This window comes from Ptychodera flava, chromosome 1 (genome assembly GCF_041260155.1).
Source record: "Ptychodera flava strain L36383 chromosome 1, AS_Pfla_20210202, whole genome shotgun sequence".
Classification (NCBI taxonomy): Eukaryota; Metazoa; Hemichordata; class Enteropneusta; family Ptychoderidae; genus Ptychodera; species Ptychodera flava.
In genome coordinates, this window is record NC_091928.1 from 39,747,161 (window position 1) to 39,768,024 (window position 20,864).

The window sequence follows — 20,864 nt, forward strand, 5'->3', positions numbered from 1 at the left end:
TGAAAGAGACTGTCAACAGGTATTGATCTTACTGTAACATTATTTATCGCATAAAGAATAAATAAAGACAACACCTTTCGTCAGTCATGATGCTCAAATGATAAATTTGCCACAACGTTCTTAACTGAGCTGACTTCTCCCCTCATGTTGCAAGGTTCAACAATTAGACTCAAAACTTGACGCATCACATTAACAATATTGCGATTTCTGAACCATGTTCACAGTTTATTAAAATTTACTTCCGCATATAAAAATGAGTAACCGTCTTCAGACGACTTCAACGACAAAACACATACAGGCGGTACGACAGAAGACTGGACCCGTGCCACGCTGAGGTACAACGGAAAATTATCTTAGGGAGTATGTTTGTGCTAATTCACCATAAAATGAACCCTAATACAGGTATTTATGTATTCAAGTAGGAGAATGTATCCCAGCGTCCTACAAATGTGCCGAAAACATGTATATACTAGAGTCGAGTTAAATACACCAAGCATTAATATCAAATCGTCGACCCTCTTTAGAGCTATAACTCTTGAGTATACATTGATACGAAAATTGTAAATATAGAATGAGATGCTATGAATGTAGAGTTAAATATGAAGTCTATGAATAAGCCGTAATTGGAGAGTAAAATACACCATGGTAAATGACACTCAACAAGGTCAAAATTACCGGATAGAGCAATATCGTTTGTCAAACACGAGTATTAAGTTGTGTATAAAATAACATGAAACTTTCAAAAAATACAATTAGGTCAAGGACAATAATTACCTAATTGTCATGATACTTTAAATAGTTTAACAACGATAAATCTATTGCATCGTTGTCAAAACTTATTATAGTGCTGACTATTTCGTCCACACACGTTGATAATGGAAAAGATCATTATATAGAGGCATGTCATATCTAAATGATATGGGCAATATTAAAATACAGTGATCGGTTTTTTCAACTTTATCTCACTTTTCTAAGTTCGAATTTAGGCACGCCGGTAGCCTCAGATATCATGAAATGCCATTGCGCAGCATGTAATGACACAGGTGAATAGATAGGTCGTGGGTAAATACAAAGAAAAGCTGGAGATCTACTGATAATCAATCATTTTAGCTTGGAAACTTACTGGTGTTTCCACTTAAACTCAAAACTATCAATTACTCACAGACTAAGCACGGGACAACCATTTACTGCTCAGTTTGAACTTGTGAGAAAACAACGATAGCGATGACGGCAACGGTGACCCGTCAATCATATCAGAATAGACATTTTTGAACGTCATATATCGGAAATTGTTCAGTGTCATCATCTTCTATTTGTAGTTCGGTCGTATCTAAATGTTATGTATCGGCCCCTGATTTTTTTTATATTGAAGATCCATTAGTTGTAATCATAACGTATTTTCAATTGTTTTCTTGCTGTTTTAAAAGCATATTTTACTTGTATTTAAGTTACGAACGCTGGTGTTAACTTATCATCACAGCCTATATTATGTCTGACCGATGTCCGATTGTTGACAACAGAATTTCGGTGCGACCTAGAATCATTGATCGTCCGACCAAATAACATGGCATCGTTAATACACTTCATTTTCTACACAAGAATATAGTACTTTGTATTTCTACGCATTTTAGGGATATATAATCATAGACTTGTTTACGTAATTATAAAAATTTATATTATTTTGAAATATTATGTTACAATTATGATCCCTATAATGGAGCTATAAATAAATTGGTAAAGTTTGTAAATTATGATAGCATAAGCAACTGTCATTCATTTGCCTTTCCCGTGACTAGTTAGCCATGTGTTGACGACGAAATCATCGGCCATTTTTTGACCTGGCGTCTTTGACAGTTCGATGCTGTCCTTAACCGTCATTCCCTGCCGGGGATTAGTTCGACGAGCATTGCGTTTGCTGGGGCCCTTCGTTCGGTCGGCTTTTTTGGTCATGTTGCTCTGTCTATCGTCTGGCATCACTATTTGTGGTAAGATGAATGTAGGGGCAGTTGGCTTTCTAATGAAGTCTAGATAACGAGGGTCAAGGGTCGTGTGATATGGTGAGGGGCGATATTCAAAACCTGCATTGTCATGGCCGATGTGAACATCGTCATCGAAAGCGGAAGTTTTGGCGCGCTTGTCCCTTTTGTGACGTATTCTCGCCGGACCAATGAATGAAAGCAGAACGGGAAGAAAAAGAAGTCCATGCACTCCACCGAACAGTATGCCTAAAAACACTTCTTTGAAAATATTGCGAAATACATACGTTTTGCTGGTCGAAATTAGAGACACAGCAAGAATTGTGGAAAACACACTCTGTAAAATCGGTAATCCCAACAACTGAAGACTTTCGATGGCACGCTCGTTGCGAGAATCTCGTTGTGAAATCACGAATACATACGCCACGTGAGCTGTGTAATCGACACTAAACCCAATACAGACTACAATTATTATCATCGACACGAAGTCCAGTCCAACATCCCACAATGCCATGAAACCAATAACACCAACGATTATTGATGTTATTGAAATGGTGACGTATAAACCACAGATAGGTTGTGGTATGAGGAGTAGAGAAACAAACAACATACCAACAGCAGCGATCACAACATTTTGAATTGTGCTTGGCAAGATTGCATCGAAATGATCATCAAAAATAAATGATGGGTGATAGGCCAGCATTGGAATCCACGAAGATGATGCGATTTCTCTAGATCTGTCCATGAATTCTCGTTTTCTTTCCACGGTCGCGTTCGCGATGTTGCGAGATATAATGAGACATCTTGAGGATTCGATAGTTGTGTTGTCAAGCGAAAATTCAACATCGAGTTCGTAATGTTCAAACAATTGAATTTTGAAAAAGCTCACACGGAGATGATAAATAAACGATTCTTCTCCATTGTACGATAAACCGCTTTGATTCAAAAATTGTAAATATTCAAGAAGCCAACACTGAGTTGTTTGCGATCTACCTTCGTGGAAATACGAGGTCCCCTGGAGTTCTTCGAGAACATTTCGGACTTCCTCCTGTACACTTGCGTCAGAGTAATTTTGTGGAGTTGTTATCACCATTTGTACAACCGGTCCATATTGTCTGAAGTAGGTTTCTTGTGTGTCGTAGTAACCGACACTGTAGGAGCCTTCTAATGCCAACTGTTTAGGGTTGATTCCTTCGGACAATTGCAAACATCCAAAAATCGAGACACCCAGATAGCCAAGATATACAAATAGTGTGAAAACCTTACACCATTTCTTGGTTATGATGGACCGTAATATTCATTGAAAAACTTCATGATAATGTGTTCAGACTTATCGACTTCATAGTTTTGTGGCATTCTCGAAACTCCTCCTGCACAGAACAACTTGTAAACCGTAGAGGGCGCCTCCTTTTTAGAAACTACTTTTTGAAGGTAACACAGTGCCTGTTTGTTTCTCTCGTCGACCGATGAGGGCCATGCAGCCACCGAAAAATGTCAACTGATAGATGTAATCAAAGACAATAGCCACTCCGCAGTAGCACACAAAATATTCGAACCGATGGAAAGTTAGAAATGGCGCCAATACCAAATGCCAAGGCGTCGGTTATACTGGTTATTGTATGGACAATGCAGCTTCTGAAAAGGTCTTTCCAAGTCGATCTCTGACTGAGAGATGTGGTGATGTTGAACGCCATGATGCTATCATGATGAACATATCATCAACTCCAACACCTGAAAGCAATATCATAGAATTTCGTCGTCACGAATTGTGCTGGATATTAATTTGTTTGAACGTGGGGGGGGGGTCACAAAGAGGCTTCGGTCACATGATGCACGTCCGGACATTAGTTAATAATTCATTCGGATTAGGTTTTCGCCAAGTGTCATTTTTTCGCTGGCAACGTTCAAGTTCATTTGTTACGTCAATGGAAACGGCAGAAAGAACAAACAAAATGTGTTAGTTTTGAAGGCTGATATTTTGACGTGAAAGCACGACTTTAGGCAATTTTTACGGCTTGTTATTATTGAAATACAGATGAGAATACGGACCTGCCAGGAGTGACAACACAGTAAGTAAACATGATGTTTGGCATGCTCAATAATCTGAAATCAATTTTCCCGGAAGCAATAGCTATTTAATTCAGAAACCTTGCTTGATACGTTATTATAACCGGCAGTCCAGTTATCATTTTCTGACTCCAAAATCCTGTACTGCTATGTACTTTACATGTCTCTTGAGGTAGAACGCATCTCGGGGACAGATAGTCGAACTCTCAAATTTCTACAATTCTTTTTCTGACCTACCACTTGTGGGGGGCTCATTTCAAAGCTCAAAGAGAATGAAAAACTTTCACCGACTTAGTTTTTCGAAAATCCAAATTTAATACCCTCCCCCCCCCCAGTTAACACGGGAATGGGAGCCATTTTGAATTTCAAATATCGCAAAATGTTGGGTAATTTGTTTCGCTAGTTCCAAGCTTTGCATGGGGACCACGGTGATTTTTATTGTTGATTTGGCAAGAGAATGGTTGAAAGTTTCATACAGGAAAGTTTGAGCAAAAGTTTAAGTCTTTCACTTTCGAAGCGCATACTACCTTAATGAGAAATTTAATTTGCGAACCGCCGAGTTGAATTCATGCTTCACAAATTTCAAAAGAAGACGCGTCGTTTCACGGTGAACGACGCCACATACGATTAGTAGCTTTGATCATTCAGACAATCGGCACGTCAGCATAGCTATACAGTTATAACGTCTACAACTCCAGTAGCATTTGTTGGTTTAATTACATCTTCACGATGCCTTACCGAATTTTTGGGAAGACAAATGTTCCTCCTGTGGCACATACGGACGAAGATTGCCTCATCAAAAATGTCGGCAACGCAGAATTCAGTCATTGCGCATTAACGAAAGGGGAAGCTATTCACCAACTAGCAGATGAAAGGAAGCCATTATTTTAGGCCGTGTAATCGCAGTGCCTTACACCACTTTCTACTCTGCGACCTAAATTGAGTGACACTAATATAAATCACTCATTGGATGTAGCAATCGGCTAAATTTAAAAAGTGACTCAGAGAGCGACAGACAAAACATAATTTTAAAAAGGGTACTTTTAGAACCATGCAGTTATCTAATGAACTTCCGTGTAGTATTCTTTCAAAGGCATATGAATTGATAGTGATCGGTACCCAACATTTTAGGGGCAGTCTCACATTGTTGCACGAGTTTAACAAACTAAATACGTTTATCAAGTTTGATATCAAGCAGTGAATAGAATGTAGCATTCTATATAAAATAATACTGACTCGTACCTATCCAAAACCACACATGCAAACGATAATTTCAATGTTATCGATCTAATAGTCCCAATCAATTCTCGGTTTCATTTTCGTTGTACTATACTTTGAGAGACGCCTGTATGAAGACTTTCCTAATTAGACTTTTCAAGTTGGGTACTGGAATGATCGCTCTGGAATGCATTTTTTCTGATTCAATAAATATTTGCAGTATACCACTGTACAGCTATAACGATGGTTACCATATTTGATCATCCACCATATTTAATTATCTATCCGCTACCCTTCGTTCTACATTCAAATTCTCAGTTTCCAACGCTTTTGATTTTCTTCTCAACGTTATCCGTCGTGGAGGATATAAGACGGTTTAAACAAGGTACGCCTATCTACCACCCTAATTTTTGTTGCCCCGCTTTGTGGATCACATGCCTTTGTTGCTGGGGGAAATGAACGGATGGCTACGCATGAAAAGAAAATCCCAGACTAGAAGCTGAAAGTTATAACCTTCAGAAGCTGAAAGTTATAGCCACTGACCTTTGAACCCGGATACGCTCATTCAACAGGTTTTTTGTAAGACCACTGCATTTTCAACGCCAGGCTGGTTGAATATCAACCAACTGAGAAGTGATCAATTTCATTTTCATGTGATACGGGCACGAGAAGAGTCAACGCACACTCAGCAGTAGTCATCCGTTTTCTGTCATGCGCAAGTGCTTTCCACTGCCGTGTTCTAGTGTAAACACAGGTTATCGGTCACTGTGAAACGCCGAATGTGGAAAGTCGAGGAGAGAAAGGCATCCGACACTATTCCGAATATTTCAAAACTTTTGTGTGGGTCTTATCAGCGAAATGACAGCAATTATAATCGTCGCCAGTAGTGCCAAGGGTGAGCCCTTTTCGGTATGACGTCATTAATTTAAACGAAGTGACAGGCTCTTTCAGAAACGGTAATTGATCGTCTGTATTATGGCAGAATAAACACAGCAACATGAAAGGACCTGTAAAAGTTGATTACAGACAGGGTGGCCGTCTGCACGACATGGTATGCGGCCGTAAATTAAAAGTGGCGCGATGTGGCCTGGAGTGATTTTTCTTGAAAAAGATCTAACATGAATTCAAATATTCAGTGGAGACATGTAGTACTGTCCCCCTCGACATTTCACCTCCTCCCGACCTCTGGTGGAGGACGACAGTAATCAGCAAATCGGTCTAAAATGGAAACGATGTACGAATTAGTTTACTTGTATGTGAAAACTTACCAAGGTGAGAAATGGCATTCCTATGACAAGATGCGTGAAGGGGACGCCACAGAATAGTAACAAACCAAACGATGATCCAACGGCCAGGGCAGCTGATACAACACCCAGAGTCGCTAGAACTGGTTTACTGGTCACCCAATCAAACATCGTACACGACAGAACAGAAAATACGGTCAGCACGAGACACGCATATATCAGAAGTGGTATTGTATACAACACGATATCAACGAAGTCGTGGTCCAGTGTCTTGGACGTAAAAAACGTCACCTCTATTTTTCTAGATTCGTAGCTCTGTGCAAAATCGACGAACGCTTCTTCCCATTTGCCGCTGACGTCATCGAGTTCGTCAGATCTCAAAGAATATAACAGTGACATTGCTTTTGCCGTTTTAATGATTTCTGAGTTGTTTTGCAGTGTGACTCCGCCAAGATCACTGCCGATGAAGTAGTCTACTTTTTGAACATTTGTGACCGGATAGGACAATGTTAGAAAACATACACTGCCGGCGTTGTAGTTCAATAATTTCAATATCAGGTTTGGGTAGACGCAATCTGTCTTCCACTTTGCACACACATCCCCGTATGAGTAGACTTTCTTGCCTGAAGTCACCGTCAAATTCACTGCTTTTTCATGAAATTTGATGATTTCCTCGAGTACGTCTTCCGTCAGTACACTGCCGTCGCCGTTCTTCACCAAAATCAACGCGTGCGCATACCTGCCGACCTCCGTTCTACGATCCGGCAAGAAACCGCCGTCGAAGTCAACGTCAAAGTGCTTCTCAATCTCTCGTCGATGCTTTTTGGCGGGGCCGTTTTCTGGACTGAAGAGGTACTCGGTGTCCGTGTTTTGATGGAGACGCAGCCCGCCTAAGCCTAGTATCGCCGACAAAATTAACGGGATGACGATAAACCAGAGAAAATGAGAGGCGACGAATTTTCCGTACCTTTCGAGGAGTCGACTCAGTCGTTTCTCCAAATAATTGAACGCCATGTTGTCAATCGATTTTGCAGTACGCACGTTTACTTTTCTATAGTCATTATGTCGTACGACCGGCCCTTTGAAAACCACTTGTTACTCACGGCTTCGGTCATAAAGGCTTCATACCTGCGTGGTCCTTGACCGTGTGTTCGTTGTCATTAACGGCGGCGACAGTTCCACAGGAAATACCGGCAGGTTTGAACCGTCACTTGCAATTTCAAAATCTCTCACCAGGAAATACGTTACTCACGATGGTTAAATGTGCTTCGTTTTCAACCATCAGTCGGCAAACAAATTCAAGTACAGGTTGTTTGCACTGTCGACGTAACGTTAGTTAGCTTTGATCAACATCATCACATCTGGTTTCACAACCATCCAAAACTAGCAGAGTCCATCGTTGACACCAGGACGCATGGAGCTAATCTGACGTGTCCTCCAGGGGTCTGATAAGCGCACCCTCGGTCTGGCTCCCCTGACAACGCAACATCGCCTGTATAGGTTGGTACAGGCTTTCGCTGCTTTGTCACGTGAACCGGAGGGTCACGTGATGAGGAACCTGTCAACAACTCACATGGTCATGAACAAATAGGTTAAAGCACTCTCTCTCTCTCTCTCTCTCTCTCTCTCTCTCTCAGACAATCTCTCTCTCTCTCTCTCTCTCTCTCTCTCTCTCTCTATCTATATATCTCTATCTATATCTCTAGATAAAGTATATATATATATATATATATATATATATATATATATATATAATAATATATATATATATATATATATGATCGCTACTAGAACACATGTAGAGTGAAACTCTGATTAACGTAATACGTGTATTCATACTATATATATAATATATATATATATATATATATATATATATATATTATATATATATATATATATATATATATAATATATATATATATATATATATATATATATATATATGGAGTAATGTTTAGGCCTGTTGTGAAAGTCAATAACTGCCTCTACTCTGACAAATTCATCTATATGTCTTGTCTACTGAGACAGGAATATGTTTTTTTCTCATAACTGGATAACCAGCGAAGAAAACGCACTCATGTTTTTCTAAATACGTACGCCAGGTGTGGCCTGTACTCTATTCTTTTTTGTCACCGTACCTGTCTGTGAGGCAGATAGGTTGCAAAAAACTAACCCTGATCGATGGACATTTTATACTGGCTTTCATACTCGCTAGGGCATGACGGCATTAGTATGTATGGAATACGCACATCAAGCTCAGAGACAAGATACGCTCTGGCGATTTCAGACAATATTGCCATAGACACAATATGCAGGCATTCAATCGGTGCATGTACATAATCATTGTACATTCAAAGCTTTATGATTACCAGGTGTTTGGCGTTAACAGCACGGGGAAACAGAATTCAGCTCACGGCAACTTATGAAGAAACAACATATGCAATGGACGTTACGTTGCTCGAGCAAATTTGACAACCATCGTGGAAAACGCTGTCAGTAGCCGGATGCAATAGCTTTTGTTAGGGAGGGATGGACCGACCGTGATCCCGCCTACAGAAGTGTCCAAGGCCTTTGCAAACGTTGGCTAGCCTGACCTATCAGTGTGAAAAGGCAATGTAGTTCAGCCTTCGATTCGTGTGTTGTTGATAAGGACATGCTGCCTGGACTCACGGAGTTCATGATCCTTCTCAAGGTTGTTTTTATTCTCATAAACTCAGGGTCTATTTTATTAGTCATGCGTTCATCTCCATTCTCTTATAAAGTAAAGGCAAAAGAATGATTGTTTTTTTCACATTATACTATATAATTTTTATTTTAGCAGTTAGGAGCCGAGCAGATCAGTGCGGTTAATTTTATAGATCGACTCAAAAAATAATGTCGCAAGTACCAAGTTTTAACTTCATTGTCTACGCAGCTTGTGTATGTCGATCGTCTTGTCATTGTTGTGACAACTATTTTTCCCGAGTAGAATTCGTGTGTTAAGAATGACCAAGTAGGTTGTAAACTGTGCACTGCGTTTACAAGTAAGCACAATTTAATTTAAAGATAACCTCCCTATGCAGACTACATGGTCCTTGCAATTTTTTCCCTTTCTCCAAAATTTATGCAAATGTTCCGACGACAAATACTTGAGTTTCTTTAAGTCCCGAGTACTGAGGTTCAATGCGAACGGATTCGTTCTATAGCACACAGCGGCGGCAAAACACTCGCTAATTTTTGGCGGGTAGAACTTTGATTTGCAATACATGCACCTTGTTGTCTGCTCGTTTTGAAGGACCTATAGACGACAGCAGAACAGGAAGAAACAGTAGACCATGAATTCCACCGAACAGTATGCCTAGAAACACTTCTTTGAAAATATTTCGAAATACATATGTTTTGCTGGTCGAGATTAGAGACACAGCAATAATTGTAGAAAACACACTCTGTAAAATCGGTAATCCCAACAGATGGAGACTTTCGATGGCACGCTCGTTGCGAGAATCTCGTTGTGAAATCACGAAGACGTACGCCACGTGAGCTGTGTAATCGACACTAAACCCAATACAGACTACAATTATTATCATCGACACGAAGTCCAGTCCAACATCCCACAATGCCATGAAACCAATAACACCGACGATTATTGATGTTATTGAAATGGTGACGTATAAACCACAGATAGGTTGTGGTATGAGGAGTAGAGAAACAAACAACATACCAACAGCAGCAATCAGAACATTTTGAATTGTGCTTGGCAAGATTGCGGCGAAATGATCGTCAAAAATAAATGACGGATGGTAGGCTAGCATAGGAATCCACGATGCATCAACAGTTTGACGGCAGTTGTCCATGAATTCTCGTTTCCTTTCCACGGTCGCGTTTGCAATGTGACGAGATGTGACGAGACATCGCGAGGATTCTATCGTCATGTCATCGGTCGAGTACACGACATCAAGTCGATAATGCTCGTACAGAGGTATCATCGAAAAGTTGTTCCGGAGATGATAAATAAACGAGTGTTCACTGTTGTATGATAAGTTGGTTTGGTTCAAAAATTGTAAATAGTCAAGTAACCAACACTTGGTGCTTTGGGAAGTAGCATTGTGGAAAAATGTTGTACTTTGAAGATTTTCCAGAACATTTGTTATTTCCGTTTGCACCCTCGTGTCAGAGTAATTTTGTGGAGTTGTGATTACGACTTGCACCACTGGTCCATATTCTTGAAAAGGCGTTCTTTCGTCTTCGTAATACTGGACACTGTAGGAGTCATCCAATGCTAACTGTTTCGTGTCGATACCTTCTGATAGCTGTAAACATCCAAAAATTGCAACGCCTATGTATCCAAGATAAAGAAACAGTGTTAAGACTTTAAACCATCTTTTAGTTAAGAGTGGTCCATAATATTCCTTGAAGATTCTCATGACGATGTGTTCAGACGTCTTGTTTTCATAGTTCTTTGGCATTCTCGAAACTCCTCCGGCACAGAACAACTTGTAAATCGAAGAGGGCGCCTCCTTTTTGGAAACTACTTTTCTGAAGGTGACACAGTGCCTGTTCTGTTTCTCTCGTCGACCGATGAGGGCCATGCAGCCACCGAAAAATGTCACCTGATAGATGTAATCAAAGACAATAGCCACTCCGCAGTAGCAACAAAATATTCGAACCGATGGAAAGTTAGAAATGGCGCCAATACCAAATGCCAAGGCGTCGGTTATACTGGTTATTGTAATGGACAATGCAGCTTCTGAAAAGGTCTTTCCAAGTCGATCTCTGACTGAGAGATGTGGTGATGTTGAACGCCATGATGCTATCATGATGAACATATCATCAACCCCAACACCTGCGGAGAACAAGCGATAAATGCATTGAGTGAATAGTATATTATCGCAGAGCGTGTAGTGATAGAATAAATTTATACATTCTTAATAAGTTATGGGAACTGTTGCTGAATGCAAGTATTATGTACTTCTGTATTGGCAGGGGGTTCTGACTTGTCAAATAAAGACCTACATTGCTTAAATGTGTAGATATGTTCAATGATAGGTCACAATTGTTGTTTGGCCAGTAATGTTAACTGTAGCTTAAAATATTCTTGGAGAGTTTTTGCAAACGAACATTGAGTTGTGCCCGATATTTTACTCGGCCACTGCATAAAAACGCTATAATACTTACTGGTGGGCGTTGTACCATGTTCACCTCTCTTGGCCAAGAACCAGAGCTTTGAAGAGGTTTAGGTCAATCTCTGTAAAATTTGACGTAGGGTAGCTACCACAACTTGGAACAACAAGGGATATGGGTGAAAACATCCATAATTCTGATATTAGTAAGATTTAGCTCTTTTGGTGTAATATTTTTGGGATGCTGTGGTGTTGACGGACGCCTAGATCGTTTGAAAATGAACCAAATATCTAGGTACGAGTTCCACCCGACCCAACTTCATTTACATATTATATCTGTTATACCACTCTCCGCCTCGTGCCCATTGTTCTAACCATGCTCTCTAATTTCCATAACCGAATATTTTATTATATACCACCTGGCTTTCTTTTGTTTAAAAAGTGTCCGATTTACAAGTTCTTTTGTTTAAAAGTGTCCGATTTACTAGTAAATCGGACAGTTCTTTTGTTAAAAACTGTCCGGTTTACTAGTAAATCGGACACTTTTAAACAAAAGAACTTGTAAAATGGACACTTTTTAAACAAAAGAAAGTCACGTGGCGACGAGTAAAAAAAAAACAATGCGAGACATTATACCAGAAGAAATTTATTTCACCATTAAGTACAGAGTAAAGACACTTTAAAAGAATCACCGGACTGAATTAATTTTGCACGACTGTACATCTCAAAATCAATTACAGGTCACCGTGAAATAACGGTATTGATTGCAAATATCACTTCTGTGTTAAGGTTATTGTTATCACGATCATTCGAAGCTGAAATTTAAGACTTCAAAGTCAGTTGTCAACACGAATGTGATGATTTCAGTCGCCTTTGGTAAAGTTAAATCTAGCTACAGGCAAACACACACGCAGTACCACAGTCATTGTGGATCTACACGTATTTTTTTTTGTACTTGCAGTTTCTGTTGCGCCTTTCTCTGACGTGGCTGTGTAGCTTGGTCTTCCGATTGTGGCCGTTAGCACTGGCGTGACAGGGGGACTTTCTTTTCCATCTTTGGCTTTGGTAGTTGAAGTGCACCGGATACAGCTTTCATTTGTACTTCATTCGCCATATCGATATACGTAGAGCGACTCGGCAATTGCGTGTATGCTGCTCAAAGTTTTCGACCAAATGAGCAAAGCGTGACTCTAACGTCGATCTGCAAACACCTTTTCACTTCATTCAACCAACCAATCAAGCAAATTCATACAATTCAAATAAAACCAGGTGCTCAACCACGTCATCGCACTACAATAGCAACACATGTCAACTTTGTTTTATCCAATCATGGTTTTTTTTTTACACTTTCGTTCAACAAGGTGTCAAAACGCGTCAATGTTTTCCTGCCAAAGTTTCAACTTGCACTGCACTAAAATTACAAATAAAAACTTTCGGCGTGCAAACAAGGCTCTAAAACTCGGCAAATTCGTGGTATAACACGGTCAGCGAACTCGTAGTCGGCGGTTTACGGAATTTAACGGTACAGTTTGCCATAAAAACTCCTCGGCCCTGCGGGCCTCGGAGTTTTACTGGCAAACTGTACCGTTAAATTCCGTAAACCGCCTCCTACTCGACCGCTACCTATAGTTAGACAAACACGAAGATGAATGAATTACTCATTCACTGTAATGCAGTAACTGAACCTTGTTATTGAGGAAGATAATAAAGGTTAGATAGGTGTGATTTTCAATAATTTTCATATATTTTTGCCTTAAACTAACTATCTTTTCATAGGGATAATAACTGTAACTCTTGATAGAATTTTCACCTTTCTGTTACACAAAACAAGTTAATTTCTTACTATTCTCCCTGGAGTATGTTGAAATTTACAGTATTTTTTTTCTGTCAACGAGCGAATTCTAATCCTGACTGAAATTACGCTTGCACCAACAACCTTGGACATAGCACACAATGACTTTGTTGACAGGTTGATCATGATTTCGGGAGAAGAACAAAAACCGTTTGTCCAAAAAGAGGAAAAAATTAAGTTTCCGCTGATGAAGCTGAAAGTTTGCTGGCATAGATAACATTAGCCTTGCCATAATAGTGCATCGAGTACTATATGCAATGTTTAAATTTCAGTTATCAACAATTCGTGTACAGACAAGATGAACCCGGGCCGGGTATTTCTACATTTTTGGGAGTAGAACATAATTATGCATTCTACAGATAGACAAAACATACGAAACAGTCAAACGTTTTGAAGCTAATTAAGCTTTGAAGCAACTATGTAACATAGTGAAGAGATTTCATTGATACAGGAGATCATATTAGTCGAAACGAAGTAAAAACGAGCTATGCAGTTGTCAAGTTGTTACAGAAGAGAAGAACAGGGTATAGACAGTTGGGACAGTTACCTGATACAAAAGGATAAAAGCAGTTTAGGACTTACCAATGGTGAGAAATGGCATTCCTATGACGAGATGCGTGAAGGGGACGCCACAGAATAGTAACAAACCAAACGATGATCCAACGGCCAGGACAGCTGATACAACACCCAGAGTTGCTAGGACTGGTTTACTGGCCACCCAATCAAACATCGTACACGACAGAACAGAAAATACCGTCAACACGAGACACGCCTGTATCAGGAGAGGTATAGTGAACAGTACAATATCGACAAAATCTTGATCCAGAGTGTTTGACGTGAAGAACGTGAGTTTGATTTCAGATGAACTGTAACCCTTGGCGAATTCAATGAAAGCCTTTTCCCACTGACCGCTGATATCATCGTATTGGTCCGACCGCAAGGAGTAGAGAACGGACATAGCTTTTGCCGACTTTATGACATCTGAGCTGTTCTGCAGCTCAACCCCGCCAAGATCGCTGCCTATAAAGTATTCTATGTTCTGAACGACAGTGACTGGATAAGGACAACGTCATCAAATCAATATTCCCTGCGTTGTAGTCAAGTAATCTCAGTAAAATATTAGGGTCGACGCATTCTGTCTTCCACTTTCCACATAAGTCACGAAATGTGTAATCAGCGTTGTCTGACGTCACAGTCAAATTCATACATTTTATGAATTCCGATGATTTCCTCCAATACGTGTTCTTCCAATACACTTCCTTCGCCTTTAACCACAACGAACGCGTGCGCATACCGTCCGACTTCCAATTTACGATCCGGCAGGAAACCGCCGTCAAAGTCAACGTCAAAGTGCTTCTCGATCTGTTGTCGATGTTTTTTAGCGGGACCGTTTTCTGGACTGAAGAGGTACTCGGTGTCCGTGTTTTGATGAAGACGCAGCCCACCTAAGCCAAGTACCGCCGACAAAATTAACGGGACGACGATAAACCAGGCGGGATGCGAGGCGACGAATTTCCCGTACCGTTCAAGGAGTTTACACAGACGTTTTTCGACACAATCGAACTTCATTGTAATCCGTGTAGCACACAATGCAATTCCACGGTGCAGTTGGCTACACGTATTCAATGTTGAAACGTCTTCAATGTTGAAAAGGCTTCTACTTTATGTAACAGCGGAGCAAAGTTGCCTGTATCTACATTCAAACAATAGAGGTTCCCGGTCATAGGTATGAATTAATATGCATCAGATCACGGAAGGCATTTACGTCTTCGACAAACACACGGTTCCTCTACAAAACTTAACGTAGTTATGATGGAAGTCTCTACAGAGCAGAGATAACAATACTGTATTTAACGACAAGCGACACGTACGTCCCTTGGCAACCACACCACGTGAGCAGTCAGCGATTCAATGAATACGGTTCCTTTTTCATTAATGTTATTCTAATTCATGTTTTTGTTGAGAGAAGAATACTTTTCATTGATACCACGACAAAGGACCCTCCCAATCTTGCTCTCGCTTGACGAAGACCTTAGTCGACCTAGAATTGCACAGACGTGACGTACCTTGACATGGGAGGCGAGGAACCATTAGGACGATTCCAGTAAACTTTGTTTGCTGACTGCCTCTTCGCCGTGGAGGTAAACAGTACTGTGATCACGGTCAAACTGAATTTATCCCCTGTTTCTTTCTCAATGCTTTCTAGTAAAAGTCCTACTTATAGGTCCAGTCAATCTGAAGCCAAAAAAGGGGTCAACCTAGGACTAATTGCAACAGAAATTATTTCTTCACCATGCATTTTGGAAAGGTCCTAGAAATAACATACTAAAAGTATAATAAAATCTAAGGGGTGCAACAGTGCCTAATTTGCATAAATGTAAAGGGGCTCATGGGTACAAAATTTTCACTGATAGATGGTTTCTACTTAATATATGTGGCTAAACATGAATTTGATACAGGTTTTTTGGCTTATTTGCCTCGTTTTTGGTCTAGGTGATGTTGATTGAAATATTTTGTCGTCATAGAAATATTTCTCATTTGCATAAATCCAATATGGCCGCCACAACACTTCACTTTTCTCTGTTTTTCTCTAATTAATAACTATTTCTTAAGCTACTACTGACAGCAATAGAATAACTTATTCACTTTGTATTTTATAGAAGTCTTAGAATAACATACTAAAAGCCTAGCACAGTCTAGAATTGTAAACAGTGCCTAATTTGCATAGATGTAAAAAGATTATGGTCACAAACTTGGGTGCTAATAGAATGTTTCTGCTAAAAATATTTTGCTTAACATGATATGTTATGCAGGTTTTTGCCTTATTTGCCTTGTTTTTAGTTAAGTAATGTTGATGGAAATATTTTGTCATCATAGAAGTATTCCTCATTTGCATAAATCCAATATGGCCGCCAAAACCTTCACTTTTCTTTGTATTTTCCCTATTAATAACTATTTTTAAGCTACTTCTGACAGCAATAGAATAATTTATTCACTCTGTATTTCAGAGAAGTCCCACAATGACATACTAAAAGCCTAGTACAATCTAGAAATGTAAACAATGCGTAATTTGCATAAATTTAAAAAGATTATCGTTACAAGCTGATAGAATGTAAAATATTTGGCTAAACATGATATATACAGGTTTTTGGCTTATTTGCCCTGTTTTCGGTTTAGGAAATGTTGATGGAAATATTTTGTCATCACAGAAATATTCCTCATTTGCATAAATCCAATATGGCCACCACAACACTTCGCTTTTCTTTTTATATCCCTAATTAATAACTACTTTAAGCTACTTCTAACAGCAATAGAAATATTTTTCTCTGTGTATTTTAGAGAGGTCCTAGAATGACATACTAAAAGTCCAATACAATCTAAGAGGTATAGCATTACCTAATTTGTATAGATATAAACGGATAATGGGTGCAATACATTCACTGATAAAAGAAATATGCATCTTGAATTGAGAAAAACACGACATTATGTTCAAATAATGTATGCATTTATCTTATTTTTTGTCCAGGCAATATTTTTGAACATATTTTATCGCCCAAGAAATATTCCTAATTTACGTAAATAAAGAATGGCTGCCACTATGTTTCACTTTTCACTGCATTTCACCTAAAAATTATATTTAATCTACACAAAAAGTAGTTTATGTTTTCACTCTATAATTCTTTCGGGTCCCAGAATGACAAAAAATGACTAGTAACCTTTTAGAGGAAGAGGTGAGACAGTGCATAACTTGAATAAATGTAAAACTCAGTAATGGGAACAAAATCGTTGCTGTCAATAGATTTCTTTAAAATATAGTGAGCAAATTGAAATTTTATTCAAGCAATTTGATTATTTAATGTATTTTTTTTTGTGTAGGAAATGCATCATATCATTTACGATTCTCATTTTACATAACTGCAATGTGCCCCTCCAACCACTTTACTTTTCCCTTTCTTTGACCTATAAATGACTATATATAATGTTAAAAAACAAAGGAGATCATTAGAACTATTTCTTCATTGTAAATTTTAGTATTGTCATGGAAATTACATACCGCAAGTTTAATGAAGTTGTGAATAAGACAGCTAATTTACCAAAATGCTATACGGGTCATAGATGCTATACAAACCTGGTGCTGATAATCTATTTACAAAAGTGATTTAAGAGATAAGCTGATATTGTAATGACTATGTAAGATCATTTTTGTGTTTTTAGTTTAGGCAATGTTTTCAAATATATCTTACAGCAATGAAAATGTTGTTATTTGCATTAGTCCAATAATTCAACCATGTCACTTCCTTTTTCTAATTGGAACATGAAGTATTTCTCACCTTAAATATTTAAAAGGTCCAAGAAAAGGTATATTCAAAGTCTAATACAATCTACATTGTGCAACAGGGCACATTGTAAAAGATTTTATAGGAAATGCCTACATTCTATTAAATGTAATTCTTGAAATGTTTTACAATATCGTTAAGAGAGGTTGGCATTTTTTACTAACAATGCTAAATATATTTTACCTATTTTTGAACGATTCCTCGTGTGCATAAATCCTATATGATGATCATTAAAATAGATTTCTTTAATTTTTCAGATAGACATCAGCTTATTTTAATTAATTATATTATCAGTAAAAGGCGAAGTTACATAAAGAGACTCTACTTGTTTAAGTTGTTTATTACTTCAAGTAGTTCCTACCGAAAGATGATCACTTTATAACTTGAACGAACATTTTGCTCAGTACAAAGAAAGTGACATGATTATTTATTTTCTGTGTACTTTAACTCATTGTAATGATTTTATACAATAGGGAGTACAGGATGAAAAGCCCTGTGAAACTAATCCATGATTGATTCGTATAGTTCGTTTCAATTATCTAGAGAATTTGCATAATGTCAAGACAATTAAATCCCTAAATCTGCCTATAATATTTGGAACTTTCTGGCGGATTTGGATTATCTAAATGCATACCAAAATGCTTGGCCAAATAACCAACGCTTTTCACTAAGACAGTCTGAAGAAAATTTGTGATTTTGCTCTAATAGTTTCTTCTATTTTCACCCTTACCGGTATTACTAATATAGATTAAGGTGGCTGGAAAGGCTATAGCGTCAGTTATAAACTTCAATAAAACTATTAAAATATAAAAGTAGTCAACATTCTCTGTGGAATAAAAAAAACTAGACATTTGGGGTCAAAGGCATTGCAGAGTTATAGCCTGTTGAAACTTCTGAAAAACTGACCAAATAAGAAAAAGTTGGGGAGTCCTTAGTGTATTAACTATCGTAGAGTAAAGACCAGGTTGTATGTGGTCACCGGTAAATCAGATATACTTTTGACTGTGTGCAACTTGCCTGTTAATTTATGACAATAATGATATAGAAATTATAATGATCATGATGATATAGAGGTACAATTATTATACTATACTGCCAATTATGAAATATGCCACGTAATGAGCAAAGCTGTTCCTTAAACAGCTGAAAGACATTGCGATAATCAAGTTCACTGCATTCTCAAATTTGAAATTTCTTGAAGACAACAATTAAAAATCAATATAAAGTCATATAATGGACTGAACAGAGAGATTTCCTGTTTAATCTCACAGTATACAGTCATAGCATTAAAGGAAAAACTGACTGAAAAAATCTGTTGACTGAATCATGATAATCTAAATCACTGGTAAACGCAAATCTAGACACTTTTCATAATGTTACATGGTCTAGCTGCTCTTTTCAATTTTTATAACCTAGAAACAAGAAAACCAAAATGTGAAGGGGTTTGCATCACAGAAGCTGCCGTTAACGAGTTTATCAATGAAGATATCAAATTTTTGACATCAAATTATCATATAATTGGTCATCTTTTATTTTGAACCTTATGGAAGTCTTACCTCAGATTGGCCAGATTGTCAATTTCTTGAATAATCGATCTTATTGGTAACGATACAAAAGTCTAATAGTCTGCGAATGGAAAGTCCATTACATAAACAGCCTCATGAGTGATACTTGCACATCTGATAGATCTGATATGATATACGGTACAATTATATCATCCCTTGCTTCACATCTTTTCATTGAGTTACCCTTCCCCATTCTTATGGGTTCCACAATGAACTTTAGCAGCCTCAATAACCCCGGCAGAAAACAAAATCTAGACTTTCTGTTGTCAACGAAAGGATTCTGGCTGTAAACAAATGAACCACTTAGAGGAAGATGTGAACAGGGAGGAAGAGGAAGAAATTTATGATATGATAATGACCATCATAACAATTGTCATCCCCACCACCATTATGGTGATTCAAATGATGTTTGTATTTTAATTTTATACTAATGATAGTTCAATAATGAGAATGATGATTCACAGGCACAACTGTTAAGTGTGGTGAACCATTTATTAGTAACTGAATATTTCCATCGTCATTGAAAATAGATTCCTTCAAAAATTTTACTGCAATCGAACATGTTGTAGGAGAAAATGACTGAACTATTGACGATGGATGTCAAAAAATTGAACATGTCCTATGATTTTTCATGAATAACCTTAACGTCGTAAAAGAAAGAACAATATCCAAAGAAAGTATTCTGATTCCCTTTATATAAACAGAAATTCTCTGAAACTCCTCTCTTTATTCGTTGAATTTCTGAATAACCAGAAAATGTCAATGGAAGCCATTGTAGTCGTATTGTATTCAGAAGACAGTTTGTGTCAATTATGCAAATTAGGCCTTTTGTATTAAAATAATTAGCATGCAAATTAGGTCAACTTCATATTTTTTGGTATGGAATTGAAAATTCTTGCAAAACCTTAACAATTTCATAGGGAAAAAATGTGATTGTATATGAGCTTAAACAATCATTTTGTCTGAAATAATGAAAAAACTGCGAATATATGCAAATTAGTTAATTTGCATGATATTTATTGTTCAAGACATTCAGAAAAAAACTTGTTGAATCTTACTAAATTGTGTTGCAATGAAAAAAGTCACTTGATTTCAATTTACATGCCCAAAATGTGAGTATAGCAGTCATTTTAAGGGCAATATATAGCTAATTTGAATATATGCAAATTTAACCAATTTGCACCCCTTAGATTTTCCTATACTTTTAATATGTCATTAGTGAGACCTTTCCAAAGGTCATGGTGAAGAAATAATTTCTGTTGCAATTAGTCCTAGGTTAAACCCTAAATTGACTGGACTATTAGTAACCCCCTTGGATATTACATTAGTCACTCAATCTGAACTTCAAGTTTTCAAGGTCCCGATTTCACTATATATACTGGGCGCGTCCCTGACCTCACCGAAAACAACACATCAACTTGTAAAGTTATCTACACCACCGATGAGTAGAGCAGAGCAGAGATCAATGAAAAAAGACGATGTCAAGGTCATGTAAACTTTTAA

The 20,864-nt window shown here is 38.0% G+C and overlaps 2 protein-coding genes across 6 annotated transcripts in view; one reads left to right on the forward strand and one right to left on the reverse strand.

Annotated features, from left to right (window-relative positions):
• The window catches only part of LOC139137307 (uncharacterized), a 622,870-nt gene that overhangs the window by 221,689 nt on the left and 380,317 nt on the right, over positions 1–20,864 (forward strand). The gene's annotated exons all lie outside the window — the stretch shown is intronic.
• On the reverse strand, positions 199–15,361 carry LOC139137034 (patched domain-containing protein 3-like). Of its 5 annotated transcripts, none has more exons than XR_011553301.1 (2): positions 5,805–6,149; positions 199–3,707 (listed from the first exon to the last, which is right to left on the reverse strand). XR_011553301.1 is itself a non-coding variant. In XM_070704991.1 (2 exons), exons 1-2 carry the CDS (start codon positions 14,415–14,417, stop codon positions 3,589–3,591), a joined length of 495 nt encoding a protein of 164 aa, XP_070561092.1. In that variant the 5' UTR covers positions 14,418–14,549; the 3' UTR covers positions 199–3,588. The 5 variants fall into 5 exon arrangements, 4 of the variants coding, with proteins under 4 accessions (XP_070561092.1, XP_070561084.1, XP_070561065.1 ...); XM_070704991.1 differs by lacking the exon at positions 5,805–6,149 and adding an exon at positions 14,042–14,549; XM_070704983.1 differs by lacking the exon at positions 5,805–6,149 and adding an exon at positions 6,530–8,020.